General features: G+C 42.2%; 1 protein-coding gene across 4 annotated transcripts in view; it reads right to left on the minus strand.

The window, feature by feature from the left end:
- The window catches only part of LOC115118437 (rab-like protein 6), a 41,183-nt gene that overhangs the window by 15,769 nt on the left and 975 nt on the right, over positions 1-24,439 (minus strand). Inside the window, exons 2-13 of one of the 4 annotated variants that reach the window (XM_029647045.2) lie at positions 23,593-23,694; positions 23,218-23,370; positions 20,297-20,431; positions 19,757-19,804; positions 19,186-19,212; positions 17,817-17,869; positions 15,290-15,381; positions 14,112-14,252; positions 13,536-13,641; positions 7,301-7,404; positions 6,555-7,027; positions 2,362-2,497 (exon numbers count right to left, since the gene is read on the minus strand). In XM_029647045.2, the coding sequence (XP_029502905.2) occupies positions 2,362-2,497; positions 6,555-7,027; positions 7,301-7,404; positions 13,536-13,641; positions 14,112-14,252; positions 15,290-15,381; positions 17,817-17,869; positions 19,186-19,212; positions 19,757-19,804; positions 20,297-20,431; positions 23,218-23,347 (1,445 nt within the window). In that variant the 5' untranslated portion in view covers positions 23,348-23,370; positions 23,593-23,694. Of the gene's footprint in view, positions 1-2,361; positions 2,498-6,554; positions 7,028-7,300; positions 7,405-13,535; positions 13,642-14,111; positions 14,253-15,289; positions 15,382-17,816; positions 17,873-19,185; positions 19,213-19,756; positions 19,805-20,296; positions 20,432-23,217; positions 23,695-24,439 lie in introns of all 4 variants that reach the window. The other 3 variants (XM_029647040.2, XM_029647064.2, XM_029647055.2) reach the window with 3 other exon arrangements.

A 24,439-nucleotide genomic window follows, 5' to 3' on the forward strand; every position in this document is an offset into this window, starting at 1 on the left:
TATTACATCATCCAGTTATAGCCTACTGGGATGTTATCGAAAAGTCATTACATTAACAATAACTTATTTTGCCATTATCTACACACTTACTTGATAACCTGATGCTCCATTCAAATCTTAACCAGAATGACAGTTCAAAAAGTCAGCCCTGAAGACTGATTCAGTGAAAGAGAGTTGTTTATTATTAGCACTAAGCTATCATGTGTGTGTGTGTGTGTGTGTCTCACATCCACTCTCCACTTCTCCTTTTAACTTCATAATTTTAAGTTAATCTTCTAACATCAAAGCACTTCAAGCCTCATTTCTCATTTTCCAAAATAGCAAACGGCCCCTGTAGGACAATTCTCTCCTTCAAATTCAAGCTCAAGTTGATTCCCTTCATTATAAACGCAGGAATCTGACCGATTTAAAAAGAATCATTACTCGCTTCACATTTCTATAACGTAAGACTGTATTAAGGGGAAATCCGCAGTTTAGATGTACATTAACAAAGAAGTTTTCCCGACAAAAGCTAGAACTGCAAGAACTGACCATCAAAATGATCATTTTAACCATGTATTGAAACTATACAGTGTTTGTTTACATTTACAACCATTGGAGGAAAACAAGCTTACATTTTGGGTTCTGATGGGAAGTGATGAGGCATTCATAAGGTAATATTCTTCAAGAATGAATAGATACAGATAACAATTTATGTCCAGAAATGGACGTAGCAACTACAGATCGCCCCTTTAAGTCTTATCCAATAAAATAAAGTGCCTTCTCTCTCACCCCTCCCTCTTTCTCTCTCTAGCAAATGAGTGATGAATGACCTAGATTCTGAGCAGAGGAGACCTGATGGAACAAAAACCTCACCCCTCACCCCTTTCCTCTGCGACGTCTCCTCCCCTCACCCCTTTCCTCTGCGACGTCCCCTCCCCTCACCCCTTTCCTCCGCGACGTCTCCTCCCCTCACCCCTTTCCTCCGCGACGTCTCCTCCCCTCACCCCTTTCCTCCGCGACGTCTCCTCCCCTCACCCCTTTCCTCCGCGACGTCTCCTCCCCTCACCCCTTTCCTCCGCGACGTCTCCTCCCCTCATCCTCCTCCCACCAAGCACATTAAAGGAAAATGTCTTAATAGGCAAAGCCTACTCATAATTGGTTAAAAATCACTTGACGCAACTATTATCGTCCTCTATCTTTTTCACATATGTTGATGCTGGGTTGGTGCTAGAGATGATGAACATGTTTGAAATGCCCCTTTAAGATAGAGCTGAAATACATTCACCTCCACTATATTGAAGAACATATTGACTGTGGGTGTCTGAACTGCACAGCAACGGTAGATCTTCTTCACTAAACAATGATCATTAGAAATGTGTTCTAGTACACAGGGAGAGTTTGATCTTCTTCACTAAACAATGATCATTAGAAATGTGTTCTAGTACACAGGGAGAGTTTGATCTTCCTCACTAAACAATGATCATTAGAAATGTGTTCTAGTACACAGGGAGAGTTTGATCTTCTTCACTAAACAATGATCATTAGAAATGTGTTCTAGTACACAGGGAGAGTTTGATCTTCTTCACTAAACAATGATCATTAGAAATGTGTTCTAGTACACAGGGAGAGTTTGATCTGCTTCACTAAACAATGATCATTAGAAATGTGTTCTAGAACACAGGGAGAGTTTGATCTTCTTCACTAAACAATGATCATTAGAAATGTGTTCTAGTACACAGGGAGAGTTTGATCTTCTTCACTAAACAATGATCATTAGAAACGTGTTCTAGTACACAGGGAGAGTTTGATCTTCTTCACTAAACAATGATCATTAGAAATGTGTTCTAGTACACAGGGAGAGTTTGATCTTCTTCACTAAACAATGATCATTAGAAATGTGTTCTAGTACACAGGGAGAGTTTGATCTTCCTCACTAAACAATGATCATTAGAAACGTGTTCTAGTACACAGGGAGAGTTTGATCTTCTTCACTAAACAATGATCATTAGAAATGTGTTCTAGTACACAGGGAGAGTTTGATCTGCTTCACTAAACAATGATCATTAGAAACGTGTTCTAGTACACAGGGAGAGTTTGATCTGCTTCACTAAACAATGATCATTAGAAACGTGTTCTAGTACACAGGGAGAGTTTGATCTTCTTCACTAAACAATGATCATTAGAAACGTGTTCTAGTACACAGGGAGAGTTTGATCTGCTTCCAGTTGCTCTCCAGGTGGAGGGTTGGCAAGCCTATCAAAGTAGTCCAAATATTGAAAAAGTCCTTATTTCCACACTTACTTATATACCTATCCAAAGCCACAAGCCTGGACATGGGTCATAGAAGATCATGGTGATTATTAGGGAGTGAGGACCTACCTGTCACTGTCCATGTTGCCTGCTCTTCCAGCTTTCTCCTTGGCTTTGGCAGCAGCCCCCTCCTCCGGGAAGCTACGGGCCGTGCCCACATCGGGAACAAAGTCATCCACATTCCGCACCTTCTCGTCTGTGCCATCTGAGGAGAGAAGAGTGGGAGAGGAAGGATGAACATTTTATTTATTTGAACCTTTATTTAACTAGGCAAGTCAGCTAAGAACACATTCTTATTTTCAATGACGGCCTAGAAACAGTGGGTTAACTGCCTTGTTCAGGGGCAGAACGACAGACTTTTTTACCTTGTCAGCTTGGTGATTCAATCTTGCAACCTTTCAGTTACTAGTTCAATGCTCTAACCACTAGGCTACCTACCGCCCCAACATGGTGGTGATGATAATGGGTGGTACGGATACCAGACCTGGCTTCAAACAGTATTTGTTTTCTGCGCTTGATTGGCATAGTGCTAGTTTGTGATGTGAATGAGAATTCAATGGAAAACCATCTTTCTGCTGTCTCTAGCTGCCCGTCTCTAGCTGCCCGTCTCTAGCTGCCTACCTGTCTCTAGCTGCCTACCTGTCTCTAGCTGCCTACCCGTCTCTAGCTGCCTACCCGTCTCTAGCTGCCTACCCGTCTCTAGCTGCCTACCCGTCTCTAGCTGCCTACCCGTCTCTAGCTGCCTACCCGTCTCTAGCTGCCTACCCGTCTCTAGCTGCCTACCTGTCTCTAGCTGCCTACCTGTCTCTAGCTGCCTACCTGTCTCTAGCTGCCTACCTGTCTCTAGCTGCCTACCTGTCTCTAGCTGCCTACCTGTCTCTAGCTGCCTACCTGTCTCTAGCTGCCTACCTGTCTCTAGCTGCCTACCTGTCTCTAGCTGCCTACCTGTCTCTAGCTGCCTACCCGTCTCTAGCTGCCTACCTGTCTCTAGCTGCCTACCTGTCTCTAGCTGCTGCCTCCTGCTGCTGCTGCCACATTATTTCAAGCATGTAATTTTCAATGAATAAACCAAAATGCAAATCAAAAAGATCCTCCTCTATCTCAAAGGATTTCACGCCAGTTAATGTGTATGACTGTTGATTCAATCACATTATGCCGAAGTGATCACTTCTGAAATGGCTTCCTCTTACCTTTGGTAGGCATTATTCATTAGTAGACTGGTTGCTATTTTGAGTTTATAGACATTAACCAGGTTACACTCCAACCTTTTTATGTGAGTGAAGTACACGACAGGCCTGATGGAAAGAGCACATTTTTTCCCGGTAAACTTTTCAAATGTCGACAAAAGAAATGACGCTAGACATGGTGGGATGTTATTGTGTCAGTAATATGAACTGTGCCAGAAATGCTCAATTCCTCTCCCACTAATATCGCTATTTTGTCTATAATAATCTCATCAAGTAGGTTGGCTACTGCCACATTCACATGCTATCGGAGTTATCTGAAGCTCCTAGTACCCAGTTGGAAATTTCACTTTAATGACCCTCCAAGTCGTAATTACAAGTGGGAAACTCAGAGAAAAATGTTGTTGCCCGAGTTGTGACGTTTCACCACTGACCTTTTCAACTAAAAGTTTGAAACAAGTAAATGTTTTATAATTACAACCGTATCAATATGGATAATGTAGATATTCAAACCATATTATCAATGTTAAGCAAGCTAACTAACTTTATTACAAGCAATGTTTGCAAGCCTATCAAGCTAGGTAAAATCATACTGGTTGAAGAATTGTTCCGACTTCAAAATCACTTGAACACAAATCATGCCAGAATGACCACTTCCTAGGTCCCAGTTCCCTATTTCCCATGCGCACGTGAGGCCAGCATATACCCGCACTGTATCTGTGAGCTGTTGGCTAAAGAGCACATGCCAATACCAGGGAGGGCACATTCGCTATATAACACAACACATTTGTGACAAAACCATCATTAGAGTTGAAAATGCAATGGAAACCCATTTAACTTAATACAAAAATGTTATTTGTTACATGGGAATTTAAAAGTTATTTTTATGTGCACTACGTCATCACGCACAGCCATTTATACGCAATAAGAAATATCTCTGGTAGGAAAATGCTCAAATAGTTAAGTGGATTTTAGAATATTCACATTAAAATCTGTAACCAATTGGATGGAAACCTAGCTTGATGACGGAAACCTAGCTTGATGACGGAAACCTAGCTTGATGACGGAAACCTAGCTTGATGACGGAAACCTAGCTTGATGACGGAAACCTAGCTTGATGACGGAAACCTAGCTTGATGACGGAAACCTAGCTTGATGACGGAAACCTAGCTTGATGACGGAAACCTAGCTTGATGACGGAAACCTAGCTTGATGACGGAAACCTAGCTTGATGATGGAAACCTAGCATGATGATGGAAACCTTGATGATGGAAACATAGCTTGATGATGGAAACCTAGCTTGATGATGGAAACCGGAAACCTAGCTTGATGATGGAAACCTAGCTTGATGATGGAAACCTAGCTTGATGATGGATACCTAGCTTGATGATGGAAACCTAGCTAGATGATGGAAACCTAGCTAGATGATGGAAACCTAGCTTGATGATGGAAACCTAGCTTGATGATGGATACCTAGCTTGATGATGGAAACCTAGCTTGATGATGGAAACCTAGCTTGATGATGGAAACCTAGCTTGATGATGGAAACCTAGCTAGATGATGGAAACCTAGCTAGATGATGGAAACCTAGCTAGATGATGGAAACCTTGGCCAAAAGTCCTCCCCTTCTCCGTATTCAGCCTATGATATAAACCTTAGCTCTCTCAGCCCCAGCCAACCTTCACAGCCAAACCAAGCTGTAGCACTATTACATGCCACAGAAAGTGTTGGTCCCATGTTTCATGAGCTGAAATAAAAGATCCCAGAAATGTTGTATTGGCACAACAATTTGGTGCAGAAATTAGTTTACATCCCTGTTAGTACGCATTTCTCCTTTGCCAAGATAATCCACCTGACAGGTGTGGCATATCAAGAAGCTGATTGAACAACATGATCATTACACAGGTGCACCTTGTGCTGGGGGCAATAAAAGGCCACTAAAATGTGTAGTTTTGTCACACAACACAATACTACAGATGTCTCAAGTTTTTAAGGGATGATTGGCATAATGACTACAGGAATGTCCACCAGAGCTGTTGCCAGAGAATTTAATGTTAATTTCTCTACCATAAGCCGACTCCAACGTCATTTTAGAGAATTTGGCAGTACGTCCAACCGGCTTCACAACCTGCAGGATCATCTGAGACCAACCAGGTTTTCACAACCGAAGAATTTCTGTACAAACTGTCAGAAACCGTCTCAGGGAAGCTCATCTGCGTGCTCGTCGTTCTCACCACGGTCTTGACTTGACTACAGTTTGGCATCGTAACCAAATTCAGTGGGGAAATGCTCACCTTCGATGGCTACTGGCACGCTGGACAAGTATGTTCTTCACGGATGAATCCGGTTTTCAACTGTACCAGGTAGATAGCGTGTATGGCGTCGTGTGGGTGAGCAGTTTGCTGATGTTAACATTGTGAACAGAGTATAGCATGGTGGTGGTGGGGTTATGGTATGGGCAGGCATAAGCTACAGACAACGAAGACAATTGCATTTTATCAATGGCAATTTGAAAGACCCTGAGGTCCATTGTCGTGCTATTCATTTGCCGCCATCAGCTCATGTTTCGGCATGATAATGCACAGCCCCATGTCACAAGGATCTGTACACAATTCCTGGAAGCTGAAAATGTCCCAGTTCTTCCATGGCCTGCATACTCACCAGACATTTCACCCATTGAGCATATTTAGGATGCTCTGGATCGACAGCGGTTTCCAGTTTCCACCAATATCCAGCAACTTCGCACAGCCATTGAAGAGGAGTGGGACAACACTCCACAGACCACAATCAACAGCCTGATCAGCTCTATGTGAAGGAGATGTCGCACTACATGAGGCAAATGGTGGTCACACCAGATAACCGCCATGACTGGTTTTCTGATCCATACCTTTTTTTTTAAAGGTATCTGTGACCAACAGATGCATATCTGTATTCCCAGTAATGTGAAATCCATAGATTAGGGCCTAATTTATTTATTTTATGTGGCTGATTTCCTTATATGAACTGTAACTCTGGAAAATCTTTGAAATTGTTGCATGTTGCGTTTATATCATTGTTCAGTGTGGTTCTAACACTCACCAGCGGGAGTCTCAGAGGTGGCTGATCCAAAGAGGCGCGACATGAAGCCTCTCTTCTGGGCAGGGGGGGCCTGGGTGACACTGGGTGACTGGGGGGTCGGGACAGGTGTGGTTCCCCCATGGTGGAGCCCCTGAGGGGTTGGGGGCAGTGGCTGGGGGGCCGGGGGCTGCTGTGGGTGACCTGGACCCCTAGGGAGTGCAGTGTTCTGGAGAGGGGGACAGGGGTTAAGGTTAGGGTTGGTGTAGGAGGGGGGACCCTGAACTGACCTGGGGATAGGGTTGGAGATAGTTAGAGGCGGTGGTGGGAGAGGGGGTTGCTGGGGGGTGCAGGGGCTGGGACAGGCCCCAGGAGTAGAGGGCCCGCTCTGCGGGACGATGGGGGACTGGGAGCCTGAGGAGGGGCTCTGGCCGTTGGAAGGGCCCCCCGGGGAGCTGAAGCCAGCTTTGTTTCTGGCTTCCATCATCTCCAGGAAACTGGAGAGGTCAAAACAGCAGATTTGATCATGAATAATAACATATAATTTCAATCAACATTTTGTTTACAAAGTATTTACAAGGAAATATACAGTGATTTTAATGATCATAATAACCTTTATAATGCTCTTATACATTTGCAATAGCTGATCGCGAGAAACAGATAGGTTATTGGCATCTGTGTTTGTCTGTGTGTTCAACGTCTTTCTCTATTCCTCTCTCTGTGTGTGTGTGTGTGTGTGTAAGCCTGCCTGCATGTTAGCAAATACGCACATGCCATAGTTCTGGTCCTCAGTCTCCTGCTGAACATTGAGCTCCTCCAGAGTAGCGTCTATGTCCAGCTGGTTGGTCTCCAGTTGTCTCAGCAGGGTCTCCCTCTGCAGAGAAAGAGAACGAGATAGAGGCAAGTCTATCAGTCAAGGCTAGCTGTGGACAGCTAATCAATAGAAAACAAAATGGCACCAACAATAACCAGCCAATCCAAATTAGCGATGCTCAACCGTTTACCACAGACACCACAAAACCCAACAGTTTAGCAGAGAGGTGGCCAACCCTCCTACCTGGTCTGCAGGTTTTTGATCCAGCCCTGCTAGAGCACACCTGAAGAAACTAAATAAATATTGGTTTTAATTGCATGAGGCCTGAAGAAGGTTTATGTGCATGTACTGTTGACTTTATTATCCTACAAAGCACAACATAATGATGCAAATATCATATAATTATAGTCATTAATTTGGCCCAGGCATTTGATAAAATGCAGCAAGCTGATGTGACACGTCTTCCTCTATTTCTGGTTCTGGACGCATCAACTAGATCTCCTGAGTTTTCCACTAGCACCTACTTTATCCACTTAAATTAAAAGGTGCACTATGCAGACATCGCTCCGCCATTTCCCGGTTGCTAAAATTCTACTACTTCACCTAATTTCTGTGTTAGTTCCCTCACTAACTTTAAACATCAGCTATCTGAGCAGCTAACCGATCGCTACAGCTGTACATAGCCCATCTGTAAATAGCCCACCCAATCTACCTACCTCATCCCCATATTGTTTTTATTTAATTTTCTACTCTTTTGCACACCAGCATTTCTATTTGCACATAACCATCTGCCCATCCATCACTCCAGTGTTAATTTGCTATGTTGTAATTACTTCGCTACTATGGCCTATTTACTGCCTTACCTCCTCATGCCATTTGCACAGACTGTATATAGACTTTCTTTTTTCCCCTATTGTGTTATTGACTGTACGTTTGTTTATTCCACGTGTAACTCTGTGTTGTTGTTTGTGTCACACTGCTTTGCTTTATCTTGGCCAGGTCACAGTTGTAAATGAGAACTTGTTCTCAACTAGCTTAACTGGATAAATAAAGGTGAAAAAAATAATAATAATAAAGAAAGAAAGAAATTATATATATATATATCCCACCTCACGCGCAGCAACAGTGCCTGGAGTGGTGTGTGCAATGTGAGTGAAGTGCTGAAAGATTCATTTTTAGAAGCACACAAGCATAGAAGTTGGTCTAATTTATCTAAAAGTCTACGAAAGTGTGACTTTGTCCTCGTGTTTCTTGGCTATTTACATCGTTCTGTTCACACACACTAGGTTGTTGTTAATTTGAGTTCTCAACTGCTACTAGTAAAGGGATGTCATCTCTCAGACAAACATGGGAATCCTACCTCTACCACGGTAAAGGCCCGCCCCTTAAAAATGTTTTCTCACCTAAGTGACTGAAATATTTTAGAATACATTGTATTTTATTGAGCATTGAACACCCCCCCCCCAAAAAAACCTTTAATTCATTAACTTTTAGTAATTTCTTATCACAAAAACACTCTTCCTCAAATACTTTCATTGTGCGCCTACATTTCTTTGTGCTCCTTCTATTTTTTGTTTCCCGGGACATTCATCTATTTTCTTTTGCGTGTTTCATATAGCAGCCACATTTCATTGTGGCAAGAACAAACACCATTGTGGCAATTCAATCTTGCAGTAAACATGTAAATAAGACCTTAATCTCAAGAGAAGACAGGTTAAATGTTCAAACATGTTTAATATTATTTTACTTAGAAAATAATCCTGATCATATAAGCCTAGACATTATGCAAAACCACTAACAATACACTGAATTCATCCATTTTCATACATATTAATTGTAAAGTCATGTCCTTCTACATAATATCACAACTACTTTTTCCAATTTGGAAGGTATATTCATTTAGCTGTGTATTTCTGATGGAATCAAGGCATTAGAATGTACAAGAAACAAGCAAAATGTAGGTCGTTCAGTAAAGGTTTCCGAACCCAAGAGGACAAGCCCAGGGAGGCCTGGCTGGCTACATTTTATATTAAGGCTGGCTACTCCAGGTACTTGTGGAAAACACTGAAAGGCTTTCATGTGAGCAAAACCTCAAACCACTGTCGTGGGACATGGCACGTATCAGGGATGTGTTGTTATGTGGGAAATGAAGCAGAGGCACTCAAGCTCTTAAGAGTTTCCATCCAGAAGGGTTTCACATGCCGACGCCTGAGCTAGGCCTATATCTGTAGTTAGCAGTCAAGGGTTTCACATGCCAACGCCTGAGCTAGGGCTATATCTGTAGTTAGCAGTCAAGGGTTTCACATGCCGACGCCTGAGCTAGGCCTATATCTGTAGTTAGCAGTCAAGGGTTTCACATGCCGACGCCTGAGCTAGGCCTATATCTGTAGTTAGCAGTCAAGGGTTTCACATGCCGACGCCTGAGCTAGGCCTATATCTGTAGTTAGTAGTCAAGGGTTTCACATTGCCGACGCCTGAGCTAGGCCTATATCTGTAGTTAGCAGTCAAGGGTTTCACATTGCCGACGCCTGAGCTAGGCCTATATCTGTAGTTAGCAGTCAAGGGTTTCACATTGCCGACGCCTGAGCTAGGCCTATATCTGTAGTTAGCAGTCAAGGGTTTCACATTGCCGACGCCTGAGCTAGGCCTATATCTGTAGTTAGCAGTCAAGGGTTTCCACATTGCCGACGCCTGAGCTAGGCCTATATCTGTAGTTAGCAGTCAAGGGTTTCACATGACGACGCCTGAGCTAGGCCTATATCTGTAGTTAGCAGTCAAGGGTTTCACATGCCGACGCCTGAGCTAGGCCTATATCTGTAGTTAGCAGTCAAGGGTTTCACATGCCGACGCCTGAGCTAGGCCTATATCTGTAGTTAGCAGTCAAGGGTTTCACATTGCCGACGCCTGAGCTAGGCCTATATCTGTAGTTAGCAGTCAAGGGTTTCACATGCCGACGCCTGAGCTAGGCCTATTTCTGTAGTTAGCAGTCAAGGGTTTCACATGCCGACGCCTGAGCTAGGCCTATATCTGTAGTAGTCGAGAAATTCAATCCCTTGAGAGAAAGATAGAAATTCCTAAAACAACATTTAACAACTGTGAAATCTCCTCTTCTGATGTATACACGAGATCTGTTGTATGCCAATGTCACATTATAGGGTCCTCATTTGTCATACATCATCATAAATATTGGAACAACATTTTATTTCCATGCAAAATCTGGTTCTTCCGGTAACGGTAAGATGTAGCGTTGTTCTACGTTAGTATAGGCAATTATCTGAGTTTTTCAAAAGTCACGAGGCAACTTTTCCCTTCCACCCTCTTATCCCTTCATCCTCCACTCCTCCCTTTTCTCTCTGATCCCCTCCTCCCTCATCCTCCACTCCTCCCTTCTCTCTCTGATCCCCTCCTCCCTCATCCTCCACTCCAGTCTCTAATTTGCTTCCACCTCCCTCTGAACTTACGGAGAAATAGATCTGTGAAGAAGGGAGGCGAGAAGCCATACTACCCTGCACTGAAACATTCATGAGATTCAGCCCAGGTGTTCAACCATACATTTCAGAAAGAACAAGAAAGGGGGGAAAGCTAAAGACGTCAGGTAATCAGGAAAAGTTGGTCCATATCTATACTAAATTGTACCTTCCTGTACTATCCTTATGCTAAACATTTTATTCTATTCTACTGAGCTGTTAACTTCATGATCGTATTCTTATATTATTTCTTATTGTTGTTGCATTGTCGAGAAGGAACCTGCACGTGAGCATTTCATTGGACAGTGTATTACGTATGTATCTTGTACATACGACTAATTAAACCTGAATGTTCATTTTCAGCCAAAATTCAAACGACAGAAGAGAAGAGGATACAGGACTCCGTGCCCCGTGTCATTTTCGCCTTGAATAATGTAACACCACTGAATGAACAATGACTCTGTAAATTTTTAACACCAACCGTGGACAGGGCAGTGTTCGTAAGAGTAAAGTTACAGTGTTGAACATTATAGCGAGCCAGTGTGTGCTGCATATTTATACCCTACTCTCAAGACATCGATGCACAACACCGAAGCCATGTCTAAAATAGTCTGATCATCTCTGACACGTACTGGGGTGGTAGTTCATCATTCACTTAAAAAGAGTATTGGCTTCTCTTTCCCTGTGTTACTCATTGATGAAGTAATCATGAATAGAAAGAGGGCTCATGGTTAGAGGGGATGCCATATATAACCAATTGGGCCTTGATGGTGGACATTTTGTTTTGACTAAACTGCATCTGAAGGAAGCTCGAGGTAGAAGTTGCAGGTCTAAGATTAGACAACCCTTCCCTTCACCTATCCGTAAACCATTAAAACCTCAACAGGATTGGTGGGTCCCCCTTGGGACGGTTGAGCTAATGTAGGCTAATGCGATTAGCATGAGGTTGTAAGTAACCCAGGACATAGACATATCTGATATTGGCAGAAAGATTAACAAGAATTTAAGCTAACTGCACTGTTCAATTTACAGTAGCTATTACAGTGAATGAATACCATGCTATTGTTTGAGGAGAGTGCACAGTTATGAACTTGAAGTTATTAATAAACCAATTAGGCACATTTGGGCAGTCACAAATTTTTGAACAGAAATGCAATGGTTCATTGGATCAGTCTAAGACTGCACATACACTGCTGCCATCTATGGCCAAAATCAAAATTGCACCTAGGCTGGAATAATACATTATGGCCTTTCTCTTCCATTTAAAAGATGATGGTACAAAAAACACGTTTTTTTCTTTGTATTATCTTTTACCAGACACAATGTGTTATATTCTCCTACATTCATTTCATATGTCAACAAACTTCAAAGTGTTTCCTTTCAAATGGTGTCAAGAATATGCATATCCTTGTTTCAGGTCCTGAGCTACAGGCAGTTAGATTTGGGTTTGTCATTTTAGGTGAAAATTGAAAAAAAAGGGGCGAATCCTTAAGAGATTTTAAGGGGATAATTATTATTATTATTCTTAAAAAAAAAAAACATTTTCGTCATTTAGCAGATTCTCTTATACAGAGTGACTTACAGTAGTGAGTGCCTACATTTTCATACTTTTCCCCCCCATACTGGTCCCCGAAGGGAATCGAACCCACAATCCTGGCATCAGTAATTAGGGGCAACTCGTATATACGCAGCTCAAAGGACCAATCTAGGAGAAAAAGGGGGCCTTTTCCACATATTCCATAGGAATGTTGAAGAAGCAGCCATTTTATTTGGACTGACCTGCAGCTGTAAGAAGGGGATATTGAAGAAGCAGCCATTTCATTTGGACTTACCTGCAGCTGTAAGGGGATATTGAAGAAGCAGCCATTTTATTTGGACTGACCTGCAGCTGTAAGAAGGGGATATTGAAGAAGCAGCCATTTTATTTGGACTGACCTGCAGCTGTAAGGCGATATTGAAGAAGCAGCCATTTTATTTGGACTGACCTGCAGCTGTAAGAAGGGGATATTGAAGAAGCAGCCATTTTATTTGGACTGACCTGCAGCTGTAAGAAGGGGATATTGAAGAAGCAGCCATTTTATTTGGACTGACCTGCAGCTGTAAGAAGGGGATATTGAAGAAGCAGCCATTTTATTTGGACTGACCTGCAGCTGTAAGAAGGGGATATTGAAGAAGCAGCCATTTTATTTGGACTGACCTGCAGCTGTAAGAAGGGGATATTGAAGAAGCAGCCATTTTATTTGGACTGACCTGCAGCTGTAAGAAGGGGATATTGAAGAAGCAGCCATTTTATTTGGACTGACCTGCAGCTATAAGAAGGGGATATTGAAGAAGCAGCCATTTTATTTGGACTGACCTGCAGCTGTAAGAAGGGGATATTGAAGAAGCAGCCATTTTATTTGGACTGACCTGCAGCTGTAAGAAGGGGATATTGAAGAAGCAGCCATTTTATTTGGACTGACCTGCAGCTGTAAGAAGGGGATATTGAAGAAGCAGCCATTTTATTTGGACTGACCTGCAGCTGTAAGAAGGGGATATTGAAGAAGCAGCCATTTTATTTGGACTGACCTGCAGCTGTAAGAAGGGGATATTGAAGAAGCAGCCATTTTATTTGGACTGACCTGCAGCTGTAAGAAGGGGATATTGAAGAAGCAGCCATTTTATTTGGACTGACCTGCAGCTGTAAGAAGGGGATATTGAAGCAGCCATTTTATTTGGACTGACCTGCAGCTGTAAGAAGGGGATATTGAAGAAGCGGTGCAGGTACTTGAGGCCAAAGCCATTCTTCATGGAAGATTCAGCGTAGTGGATGTAAGAAGAACCTGGAGGCCTGAAAACGCAAAGCAAGTAGAGGACATATCAGGACCAGTGGTGTAGTGGAGGGTAAACGACAGTAACGCAGTTCACCCACCTTTTGCTGAAAAATGCATTGAAAGTATAGGGGGCCAGTATAGCCACGTATTTTTTCACCACTACATCACTGATCAGGAATGTGTTTCATGAAATCTATTGACAAAGACTAACAAAGCTAGAGATTTCAATATGATTAGTTCAGGGGTTACAGCGCAACACTCCCTTAAATGTGGCCCTTCGAGACAGATATTTCTGCATGTGAAGGACTAGGTGAGTGGTGTAGCACTCTGTAATAGATAGAGGAGGGTAGAGAGTTTTGCACACTTTTACCATTGGAGAAGAAAACTGAAGTGATAGACTCCTGCAAAGCATTGACCATCATAACTCCTTGAGAGTAACAGAATGAGTCAACTGAATGTACGCCGCGGCAGTTGTGACACCCCCTACCTGTTGAGGTGACAGAGGAACTCTCGGGTGTCGTCGGGTAGGATGACCCGGTGTTCGCCCATGTCCCTCTGGTTGCCCAACACACAGACAGGCACGTGGGTAGGCACTTTGGGCAGCTCCCGCACGATGTAGTCAAATGTCCTGTGAAATAGACCCATGACTTGAGCGCAAAATATAAGCTAGAGGGAAGAATGAAAGGGTATTGTAGTAGGTTAATTGTTAATAAATATACAAATTAAAGAGGGATTCAAAAACACTCCCGACTTGAGATTTATAAAAATGCATAGGAAGAGGATGGTTGTGTCTCAATAATACTGTAATAATGTACTGTACTGTCAATCTTGTGTGGTTCTTCAATATGCAGATTATACTAGTAAAGCTGGGATATCTAGAGATGCAAAGCTGGGAACCTTTTATTTATCTTATCAAGAGCAACAGAAAATAAATTAGTGAACTGAAATACAATATCTTGTCAAACCACTAACTGGACTGTTGGAGCTAGAAACACAAGCATTTCGCTACACCCGCAATAACATCTGCTAAACACGTGTATGTGACAAATAAAATGTGATTTGATTTGAAAGCTAGCTGAACAACAATTTCTAAAATAAGCCTTGGTTTAAGTCATTCACAAAGAGTCAACTAGAGGTGGGTTATCAAGTTCTGGCTCTTCAAACAGACATTAATAATCAGAGATACTTTTTTTCCAGTTCTGTGCACATCTTTGTGACCTGGGTCAGATAGTTGTATCACTGGCTGTCACACACTGACCTGGGTCAGATAGTCGTATCACTGGCTGTCACACACTGACCTGGGTCAGATAGTCGTATCACTGGCTGTCACACACTGACCTGGGTCAGATAGTCGTATCACTGGCTGTCACACACTGACTTGGGGCAGATAGTCGTATCACTGGCTGTCACACACTGACCTGGGTCAGATAGTCGTATCACTGGCTGTCACACACTGACCTGGGTCAGATAGTCGTATCACTGGCTGTCACACACCGACCCAGATATAATTGAATTCTTGACTGTCTAGTTGCCCTGTAGCCCAAGTCACTTTACATGATGTGTGTTGGGGGCAGGGAAGGAGAAACAGAAAGAAAGCCAGACAGGGAGTGATCTATAAAAAAGAAAGAGGACAGGAGAGAGATCAAGAGAAAGACAGAGGCTCACCATTGTTTGGTGATGTCGAACATCATGATGACTCCATTGCAGTTCTTGTACACGTCCAGGAACTCTGCATCCAGAGCCATCTCAGTCTCATTCTAGTAACGCAACAGAGGAGAAAACCATTCTCCATTAGGCCTTCATTCATTCATATTCAGAGCTATTTACAGCGCATTCGGAAAGTATTCAGAACCCTTGACTTTTTCCACATTTTGTTAAGTTACAGCCATATTCAAAAATTATATCTACACACAATACCTCATAATGAAAAGCAAAAACAGGTTTTCCAAAATGTTGAAAATGTATTTAAAAAAAAAAAAAAATGAAATATCACGTTTACCTAAGTATTCAGACCCTTTACTCAGTACTTTTTTGAAGCACCTTTGCCAGCGACACCAGCCTCGAGTCTTCTTGGGTATGACGCTACAAGCTTGGCACACCTGTACTTGGGGAGTTTCTCCCATTCTTCTCTGCAGATCCTCTCAAACTCTGTCAGGTTGGATGGGGAGCGTCGCTGCACAGTTATTTTCAGGTCTCTCCAGAGATGTTCGATCGGGTTCAAGTTCGGGCATTGGCTTGGACACTGAAGGACATTCAGAGACTTGTCCCGAAGCCACTCCTGCGTTGTCTTGGCTATGTGCTTAGGGTTGTTGTCCTATTGGAAGGTGAACCTTCGCCCCAGTCTGAGGTCCTGAGCGCTCTGGAGCAGGTTTTCATCAAGGATCTCTCTGTACTTTGCTCTGTTCATCTTTCATTTGATCCTGACAAGTCTCCCAGTTCCTGCTGCTAAAAACATCCCTACAGCATAATGCTGCCACCACCATACTTCACTGTAGGCCACCACCAGGGCTTCACCGTAGGGATGGTGCCAGGTTTCCTCCAGACATGACACTTGGTATTCAGGCCAAGAGTTCAATCTTGGTTTCATCAGACCAGAGGCTCTTGTTTCTCATGGTCAGAGTCCTTTAGGTGCCTTTTGGCAAACTCCAAGCGGGCTGTCATGTGCCTTTTACTGAGGAGTGGCTTCCGTCTGGCCACTCTACCATAAAGCCCTGATTGGTGGAGTGCTGCAGTGATGGTTGTCCTTCTGGATGGTTCTCCCACCTCCACAGACAAACTCTAGAGCTCTGTCAGAGTGACCATCAGGTTCTTGGTCACCTCCCTGACCAAGGCCCTTCTCCCCCTTTTGCGCAGTTTGGCTGGGCGGCCAGGTCTAGGAAGTCTTGGTGGTTCCAAACTCCTTCCATTTAAGAATGATGGAGGCCACTGTGTTCTTTAGGACCTTCAATGCTGCAGAAATGTGGTACCCTTCCCCATACACGTGCCTTGACACAATCCTGTCTCAGAGCTCTACGGACAATTCCCTCAACATCATGGCTTGGTTTTTGCTCTGACATGCACATGCACTGTGTGAACTTATATAGACAGGTGTGTGCCTTTCCAAATCATGTCCAATCAATTGAATTTATCACAGGTGGACTCCAATCAAATTGTAGAAACATCTGGAAATAGGTGTATCCTGGAAACAGGATGCACCAGAGCTTAATTTCGAGTCTCATAGGAAAGGGTCTGAATACTTCTGTAAATAAGGTATTTCTAAAAATAAGGTATTTCTAAAAACTTGATTGATGAGGAAAAACATTAATTTAATAACTTTTAGAATAAGAGCGTCTGCTAAATGACTTAAATGTTAAATAAGGCTGTAACATAATAAAATGTGGGAAAAGTTCTGAATACTTTCCAAATGCACTGTGTGTGTGTGTGTGTACATATATATCAATAAATAAAGGCCTATATATGAATTATGAAATATAATTTATATCCAACTCATTTACATGGAAGGTTGATACTAAAATGGTTATATAAAAACCATCCTCCAACCAACAGAATCTTGAAGTCCTTTCTTGTCATTGCAATTACTAAAATATGTCATATAGCTAATTATAAACTGTGTGGTTTGAGCCCTGAATGCTGATTGGCTGACAGCCGTGGTATATCAGACCGTATATCACAAGTATTCATTAATTTCTACTGCTCTACTTACGTTGGTAACAAGTTTATAATAACAATATGGCACCTTGGGGGTTTGTGATATGTGGCCAATATACCACAGCTAAGGGCTGTATCCAGGCACTCCGCATTGCGTCGTGCTTAAGAACAGCCCTTAGCCGTGCTATAATTGGACATATTACACATGGCTAAGGAGACTTCAAGCTCTGTTATTTTTTTTATTTTACCTTTATTTAACCAGGCAAGTCAGTTAAGAACAAATTCTTATTTTCAATGACGGCCTAGGAACAGTGGGTTAACTGCCTGTTCAGGGGCAGAACGACAGATTTGTACCTTGTCAGCTCGGGGGTTTGAACTTGCAACTTTCCGGTTACTAGTCCAACGCTCTAACCACTAGGCTACCCTGCCACCCCAAATGAGCGCTGTTCAAAGCAGGGGGATTCTCTTTTGGTTGTATTTGAAAAGAAATGGTAAGAAATGAAGGTAATTTGTTATTGATGATTAACAATCATACGGCACTTACCTCCAGGGGTTCATTCTCCGTTTTCAGCATTTCTCCTCGCTTCTTGCCTTTCCCTGCAGTGGTTGGGAAAACAGGAGATTACAATTAGCGAGGCAGAAAAGCAATTAAGGAAAGGCACTTACCGTGGTTTCACACAGAGGACGTATAGCATACCAAAATGCATAAGAGGAAAGACAACACATACTTGAAGTAGCAGTGGGTAACTATGCTAAAATATGTAGGCTTATGTGCAAATCAATTCCATGTGTCTAACATATTGATCATTTATCAATATGGGTATTTGCTCAACCGCAACACATATAGGCAAGCAAGTTAGATTTTTCTCCAGGTTTATTGTGATCCAGAGAAACTTAAAATAGTTTCTTAATGTTTTTCATTCAGCTGACATTCTGTTTGGCAGAAAGAGGCTGTCCCACCCGAATCATAAAGTCTATTTATAGTGTGTTGTGTTTCTGTATTTGTATGATGACTTCACGAAATGAATGTCCATGTAACTGGGCAATAAAGTATATCGTATTGTATCGTATTTATAATCAAGATGATAGAAAAGCAGGTCACGGTTTCAAAATGGCACCTAACATATTCAGCTCTCCACGGTGTTCACTACCTGTCATTTAAGGAGGAGAAATGTCAAAACCAAGGCATTCATCTACCTGCAGCGCTATTTCAATAGAATGATTATGCACGCTATTCCATCAACAGTCTACATTAAAGGTAAACTCAGCAACATGACATCATACACAGCGGGGTGTCTTCCTGATTACATTTATCAACAACCACGTCATTTACATCTGCCAAGTCTTTTCTCTTCAATCGATGCCCTCCGTTGAGACAATAGAGGCAGTAATCTTGGCAGATTTGGTTGTTGTTCATTTCTGTAAGCAGGAAGTTGCCCTGCTATGTACAGTGATATTGTCATATCTCTTGGTCTAACTTTAATATTATCACCACTATTCTGCCACATAGGCCGTATAATCCCAACCCTTCAGAGTCCCTTCATGGTGCAGTCATCTTCATTTAGGCTACTTATCACCAAACCACTCAAGTATATTTATGTTTTACAATAGAACAAAACCATTGACCATGGCTACAACATGGCCACACAGCACTCCATGTAAAGCCCAGAATATGTTTCCAGAAAGCACAGCACACAGGACAAGATGTCAAAGTCAATGCAAGGGCTGATTCCTACTTGAGATACACAAGTGCAACTAAATAAATCACACATTGATATCAATAACAGATTGACATAAATGGGAGATTTCCACAGACGTGGAAGTTTTGTTGTAGATCTCAGGTTAGGACTCAGTCCTAGCTGCACAGGCAGTCTAGACTAGTTCACAATACCACAGGCTAGGCTACCTCTCACCTAAGCCCTCAGGAGGAGGTTTTTGGCCTACAGAGGTGACAGGAAGTAGAAAATGCATGAGAAAACACCAACACGAATGGCAAAAATAAAATCATGAAATGTTTTTTAGTTAGTTGAAATGACTGATGAATCAAGACAGACAGTCAGACGGACAGACAGAGGTAGAACAATATGGCAGTGTTATAGCTTAAATTATGTCCGTGTGTTTGTAACAGATTGACTGTCAACTAACATTCCATGGAATTCAATGCGAACAAAACTACAGATTGTACACAGTTTGTTTTATGAATACCTCATTTTGTTGAACGTGTGTTTTACATTCAACAGGAACACTTCAGTAAGCTTTCTTTAAAGAAGCGGTTGGCCAAACGTAAACACACTTCTGCAGAGACGCAATGCTGGTAGAGGCTTTTGTTTTAACCAAACAATTCAGTAACACCAGATTAAATTAATCTTAAATGAAAATACTCTTTGGCTGGAACAAAAGCCTGCACCCATTCCTATCTACCGCAGATGACATTGGTCACTTTTGCTTTACAGCAAATCACATTGAGCAACACTGTAGGCTCACCTTTGTCCACCACATCCCAAACTTCCACCTTGACAACGTCGTCTGTCGCTAAGAGGGAAAAAACACAATCTGCAATCACTAAAATGCCTTTGATAATAAGAAAACTGTAACAAGTCAGACAATTCTGAATCAACAGTTTGGGAACATTTGACTACAGCTTTCAACATTCCTATGGTTAAAAACTGAAGGTTTGTTTAATCCTTCGATGTTGTTTAAAAGTCACATCTCAGTACATAGGTCTATACTACGATGCTATTCTCTCTGTGGAAGCGCTTTTGAAAGGCTTGGGCAGTTGTTTTCTCCATACAATACACATGATAGCTAATAGACTTGACGCCTTGTACAAATAACATTATAGTATATGCCATTTAGCAGGCGCTTTTATTCAAAGCAACTTACAGTCATGTGTGCATACATTTGTCGTATGGGTGATGCCAGGAGTCGAACTCACTGTCCTGACGTGGCAAGAGCCATGCTCCACTAACTGAGCTACAGAGGACCACTAGTGTGTGGCTCTCACACAAACACACGGCATCTTACTTTTATAGTTCCAGTGGATGCTGGAGACCTGGATTTCTTGTGTGGGGATGTACTCTTCCAGAAACTTCTTCCCCTGTAGTCGGTGCCATAGGGCACTCTTTCCCGTGTTCCGGTCTCCACGGATGATGATCTTCACTAAACGAGACAGAGAGAGAGAGGGAAAGCAGGGAGACATTTTTGTGATATTATTTAAGACCCTCATGGAGAGAATGCAACAATAACAGAAATCTTCCTGAGGAATTTAGGCTTAGGTACGCAGACTGGAGTATGCTAACTGGAACCCTATCACTCCTATTGATTTGAGCAGACAATGCTAATGCTGTAGCTAAATAAACAAACCCAAATCTTGGGTGGCTAACTCTCCAGGTCCAAACACTACATTCTAGGTAGGCCTCTTCACAAAATGTTGTTGATTTGTATTTTGGGTGAACTAACCTTTTAATGTGAAACAGCCTGTGTGCCAGTATGTTTCTGCTTTAGTAGTCAGATAAGACAACGTTGTTGAGTGCAGAAACAGTCAGGTACATAGCTTACGTAAAACATAATATTCTTTCCAAATGAATAGCTGCAGGCATCCTGCTGCAGGTATGGAACATGTCAATGTTATTGACATTCAAAAGACAAGGCCTAAACAAACAATACTTGTTTCGACCCCATAGAAAAATAGACCATTGGGTAAGGTGATCCGATAGCCATGATTCATTTTTAATTATCTTCTCTAATGTAGTCCTACAACACTGTACTAACAGAGCTCTGTGTGAGCACAGAGTATGAAAAAGTCAAACTGTTTATAAAATTAGCTAACATGAAGTCATATGAGGACATAGCAAGCTTTTTTTAGGGTTTTTCAAGTGTTTTCTTTTTCTCCTATCTATGCATCTGGACCCTTTCTTTCTAAAATTATCTGCCGAAATTGTTGCCACCCCTATTACTAGCCTGTTCAACCTCTCTTTCTTGTCATCTGAGATTCCCAAAGATTGGAAAGCAGCTGCGGTCATCCCCCTCTTCAAAGGGGGACACTCTTGACCCAAACTGCTACAGACCTATATCTATCCTACCATGCCTTTCTAAGGTCTTCGAAAGCCAAGTCAACAAACAGATTACCGACCATTTCGAATCTCACCATACCTTCTCTGCTATGCAATCTGGTTTCAGAGCTGGTCATGGGTGCACCTCAGCCACGCTCAAGGTCCTAAACGATATCTTAACCGCCATCGATAAGAAACATTACTGTGCAGCCGTATTCATTGATCTGGCCAAGGCTTTCGACTCTGTCAACCACCACATCCTTATCGGCAGACTCGACAGCCTTGGTTTCTCAAATGATTGCCTCGCCTGGTTCACCAACTACTTCTCTGATAGAGTTCAGTGTGTCAAATCGGAGGGTCTGCTGTCCGGACCTCTGGCAGTCTCTATGGGGGTGCCACAGGGTTCAATTCTTGGACCGACTCTCTTCTCTGTATACATCAATGATGTTGCTCTTGCTGCTGGTGAGTCTCTGATCCACCTCACGCAGACGACACCATCCTGTATACTTCCGGCCCTTCTTTGGACACTGTGTTAACAACCCTCCAGGCAAGCTTCAATGCCATACAACTCTCCTTCCGTGGCCTCCAATTGCTCTTAAATACAAGTAAAACTAAATGCATGCTCTTCAACCGATCGCTACCTGCACCTACCCGCCTGTCCAACATCACTACTCTGGACGGCTCTGACTTAGAATACGTGGACAACTACAAATACTTAGGTGTCTGGTTAGACTGTAAACTCTCCTTCCAGACCCATATCAAACATCTCCAATCCAAAGTTAAATCTAGAATTGGCTTCCTATTTCGCAACAAAGCATCCTTCACTCATGCTGCCAAACATACCCTTGTAAAATTGACCATCCTACCAATCCTCGACTTTGGCGATGTCATTTACAAAATAGCCTCCAATACCCTACTCAACAAATTGGATGCAGTCTATCACAGTGCTATCCGTTTTGTCACCAAAGCCCCATATACTACCCACCATTGCGACCTGTACGCTCTCGTTGGCTGGCCCTCGCTTCATACTCGTCGCCAAACCCACTGGCTCCATGTCATCTACAAGACCCTGCTAGGTAAAGTCCCCCTTATCTCAGCTCGCTGGTCACCATAGCATCTCCCACCTGTAGCACACGCTCCAGCAGGTATATCTCAGTCACCCCAAAACCAATTCTTTCTTTGGCCGCCTCTCCTTCCAGTTCTCTGCTGCCAATGACTGGAACGAACTACAAAAATCTCTTAAATTGGAAACACTTATCTCCCTCACTAGCTTTAAACACCAACTGTCAGAGCATCTTACAGATTACTGCACCTGTACATAGCCCACCTATAATTTAGCCCAAACAACTACCTCTTTCCTAACTGTATTTAATTTATTTATTTATTTTGCTCCTTTGCACCCCATTATTTTTATTTCTACTTTGCACATTCTTCCATTGCAATACTACCATTCCAGTGTTTTACTTGCTATATTGTATTTACTTTGCCACCATGGCCTTTTTTGCCTTTACCTCCCTTCTCACCTAATTTGCTCACATTGTATATAGACTTGTTTTTTTTTTTTTTTTTACTGTATTATTGACTGTATGTTTGTTTTACTCCATGTGTAACTCTGTGTCGTTGTATGTGTCGAACTGCTTTGCTTTATCTTGGCCAGGTCGCAATTGTAAATGAGAACTTGTTCTCAACTTGCTTACCTGGTTAAATAAAGGTGAAATAAAATAAATAAATAAATAAAGACGAGTGTAGAACGAGTCAACAACATTATTTGGTTATGAGTTAACAGAATATGAACAGAATATGAAAGTGAGATTTCCACTGGACAATTACTTTAAGACAACATCCCGGGCTTCAGGTCTTCTTGATATCACTTTCAAGAGCTGAATTACTTACTGTTATACTGTACTCCCTTGGCAAACCTTCTCTGTAGGCTCTGGTTCATTGACTGCAAACCAGCTGGAATGCTTTTGTTTCCTAGCTGGCCAGGCTCGGTGCCCACCAGCTTCTTAAGAGCCGAAAACATTTTGACGGTCCTCTTTGGGAACTCTGGATTGATACAAGAAGTTGTCCTTTAGTGTGTGTGTGAGAGAGAGAGAGAAAGAGTCAGTATCCTGCAGACACACACCGAAACATCAAGTGATTATTTTATACGTCCGTCAAAAATCGACAGGTAAACCAGAGTCATGATTTATGGTCTGGGATGTCTTCATTTTGCATTCCAGTTCAGTAAATCGAGGACAGTTTGGAGGCCTCCTTCACAAGAAGCACCTGTTCTGTCAAGCAAGGTGATACTTTGTCAAAGTCTTCAGTGATTGAGGCAGTTGGTTGCATTCTAATAATAATGTTCAATGGAATCCATCAAGTAGATATCTGCAAAAGAGAGACAGAAAATTGAAGAACATTCATGGATTTTTTAAACTTCACCCACATGTTCATACAGGGAGAAATAAAGCAGTACCTGGTAAGTATGCCATATGAGATGGTTTAATGAATCAAATCCCATGTTGTTTAGAGTACCACAGTATGAGTCATAATACCCATAGAACCTGGAGGTCAAACAGGGAAATGGTTCCAATTGTTTTTCCACCATTCATTTTTCCCATAAGAGATTATAGAAACACTTGAAATAAAGGGCTGTGTTTTGTGTAGGCTACTCTGGTGTGACATTTTGATAACTGTGTCAATGTCTCTAGGACAAGGAGACTTATCAATATGTACGCCTGTATTTAACCCCCAAAAACGAAATGCTAAATGTGGCTATCTTAAAGAATTACAAATGCCATGATCTGAAAGAGACTGATGAATTGAGGCAAAGGTAAGAATCGCTGGATTAACTATCTAATGATAGCTAAATGTAGTAATTAATAAATTGGCTAACTGTATTTAAAATGGACAATTCTGTGAACTGTCTTGTGCAAGTTTTAAAATGAAACAATACCTGTTAGCAAAGATGTCAGCTAGAAATGACTTGCAGGGATTTGTAGTTTAGCATGAGGTCTACTTTGATGCTAATTAACATTTTCGAATCTGAGAGTGAATAGGGCAGAATATATTGATAAATCACCTTGTCCGAGAGAGATTCGCATGGTTATCAAAATATCACGCCAGTGTAAGC

The sequence above is a fragment of the Oncorhynchus nerka genome, linkage group LG4 (genome assembly GCF_034236695.1).
Source record: "Oncorhynchus nerka isolate Pitt River linkage group LG4, Oner_Uvic_2.0, whole genome shotgun sequence".
Lineage (NCBI taxonomy): Eukaryota > Metazoa > Chordata > Actinopteri > Salmoniformes > Salmonidae > Oncorhynchus > Oncorhynchus nerka.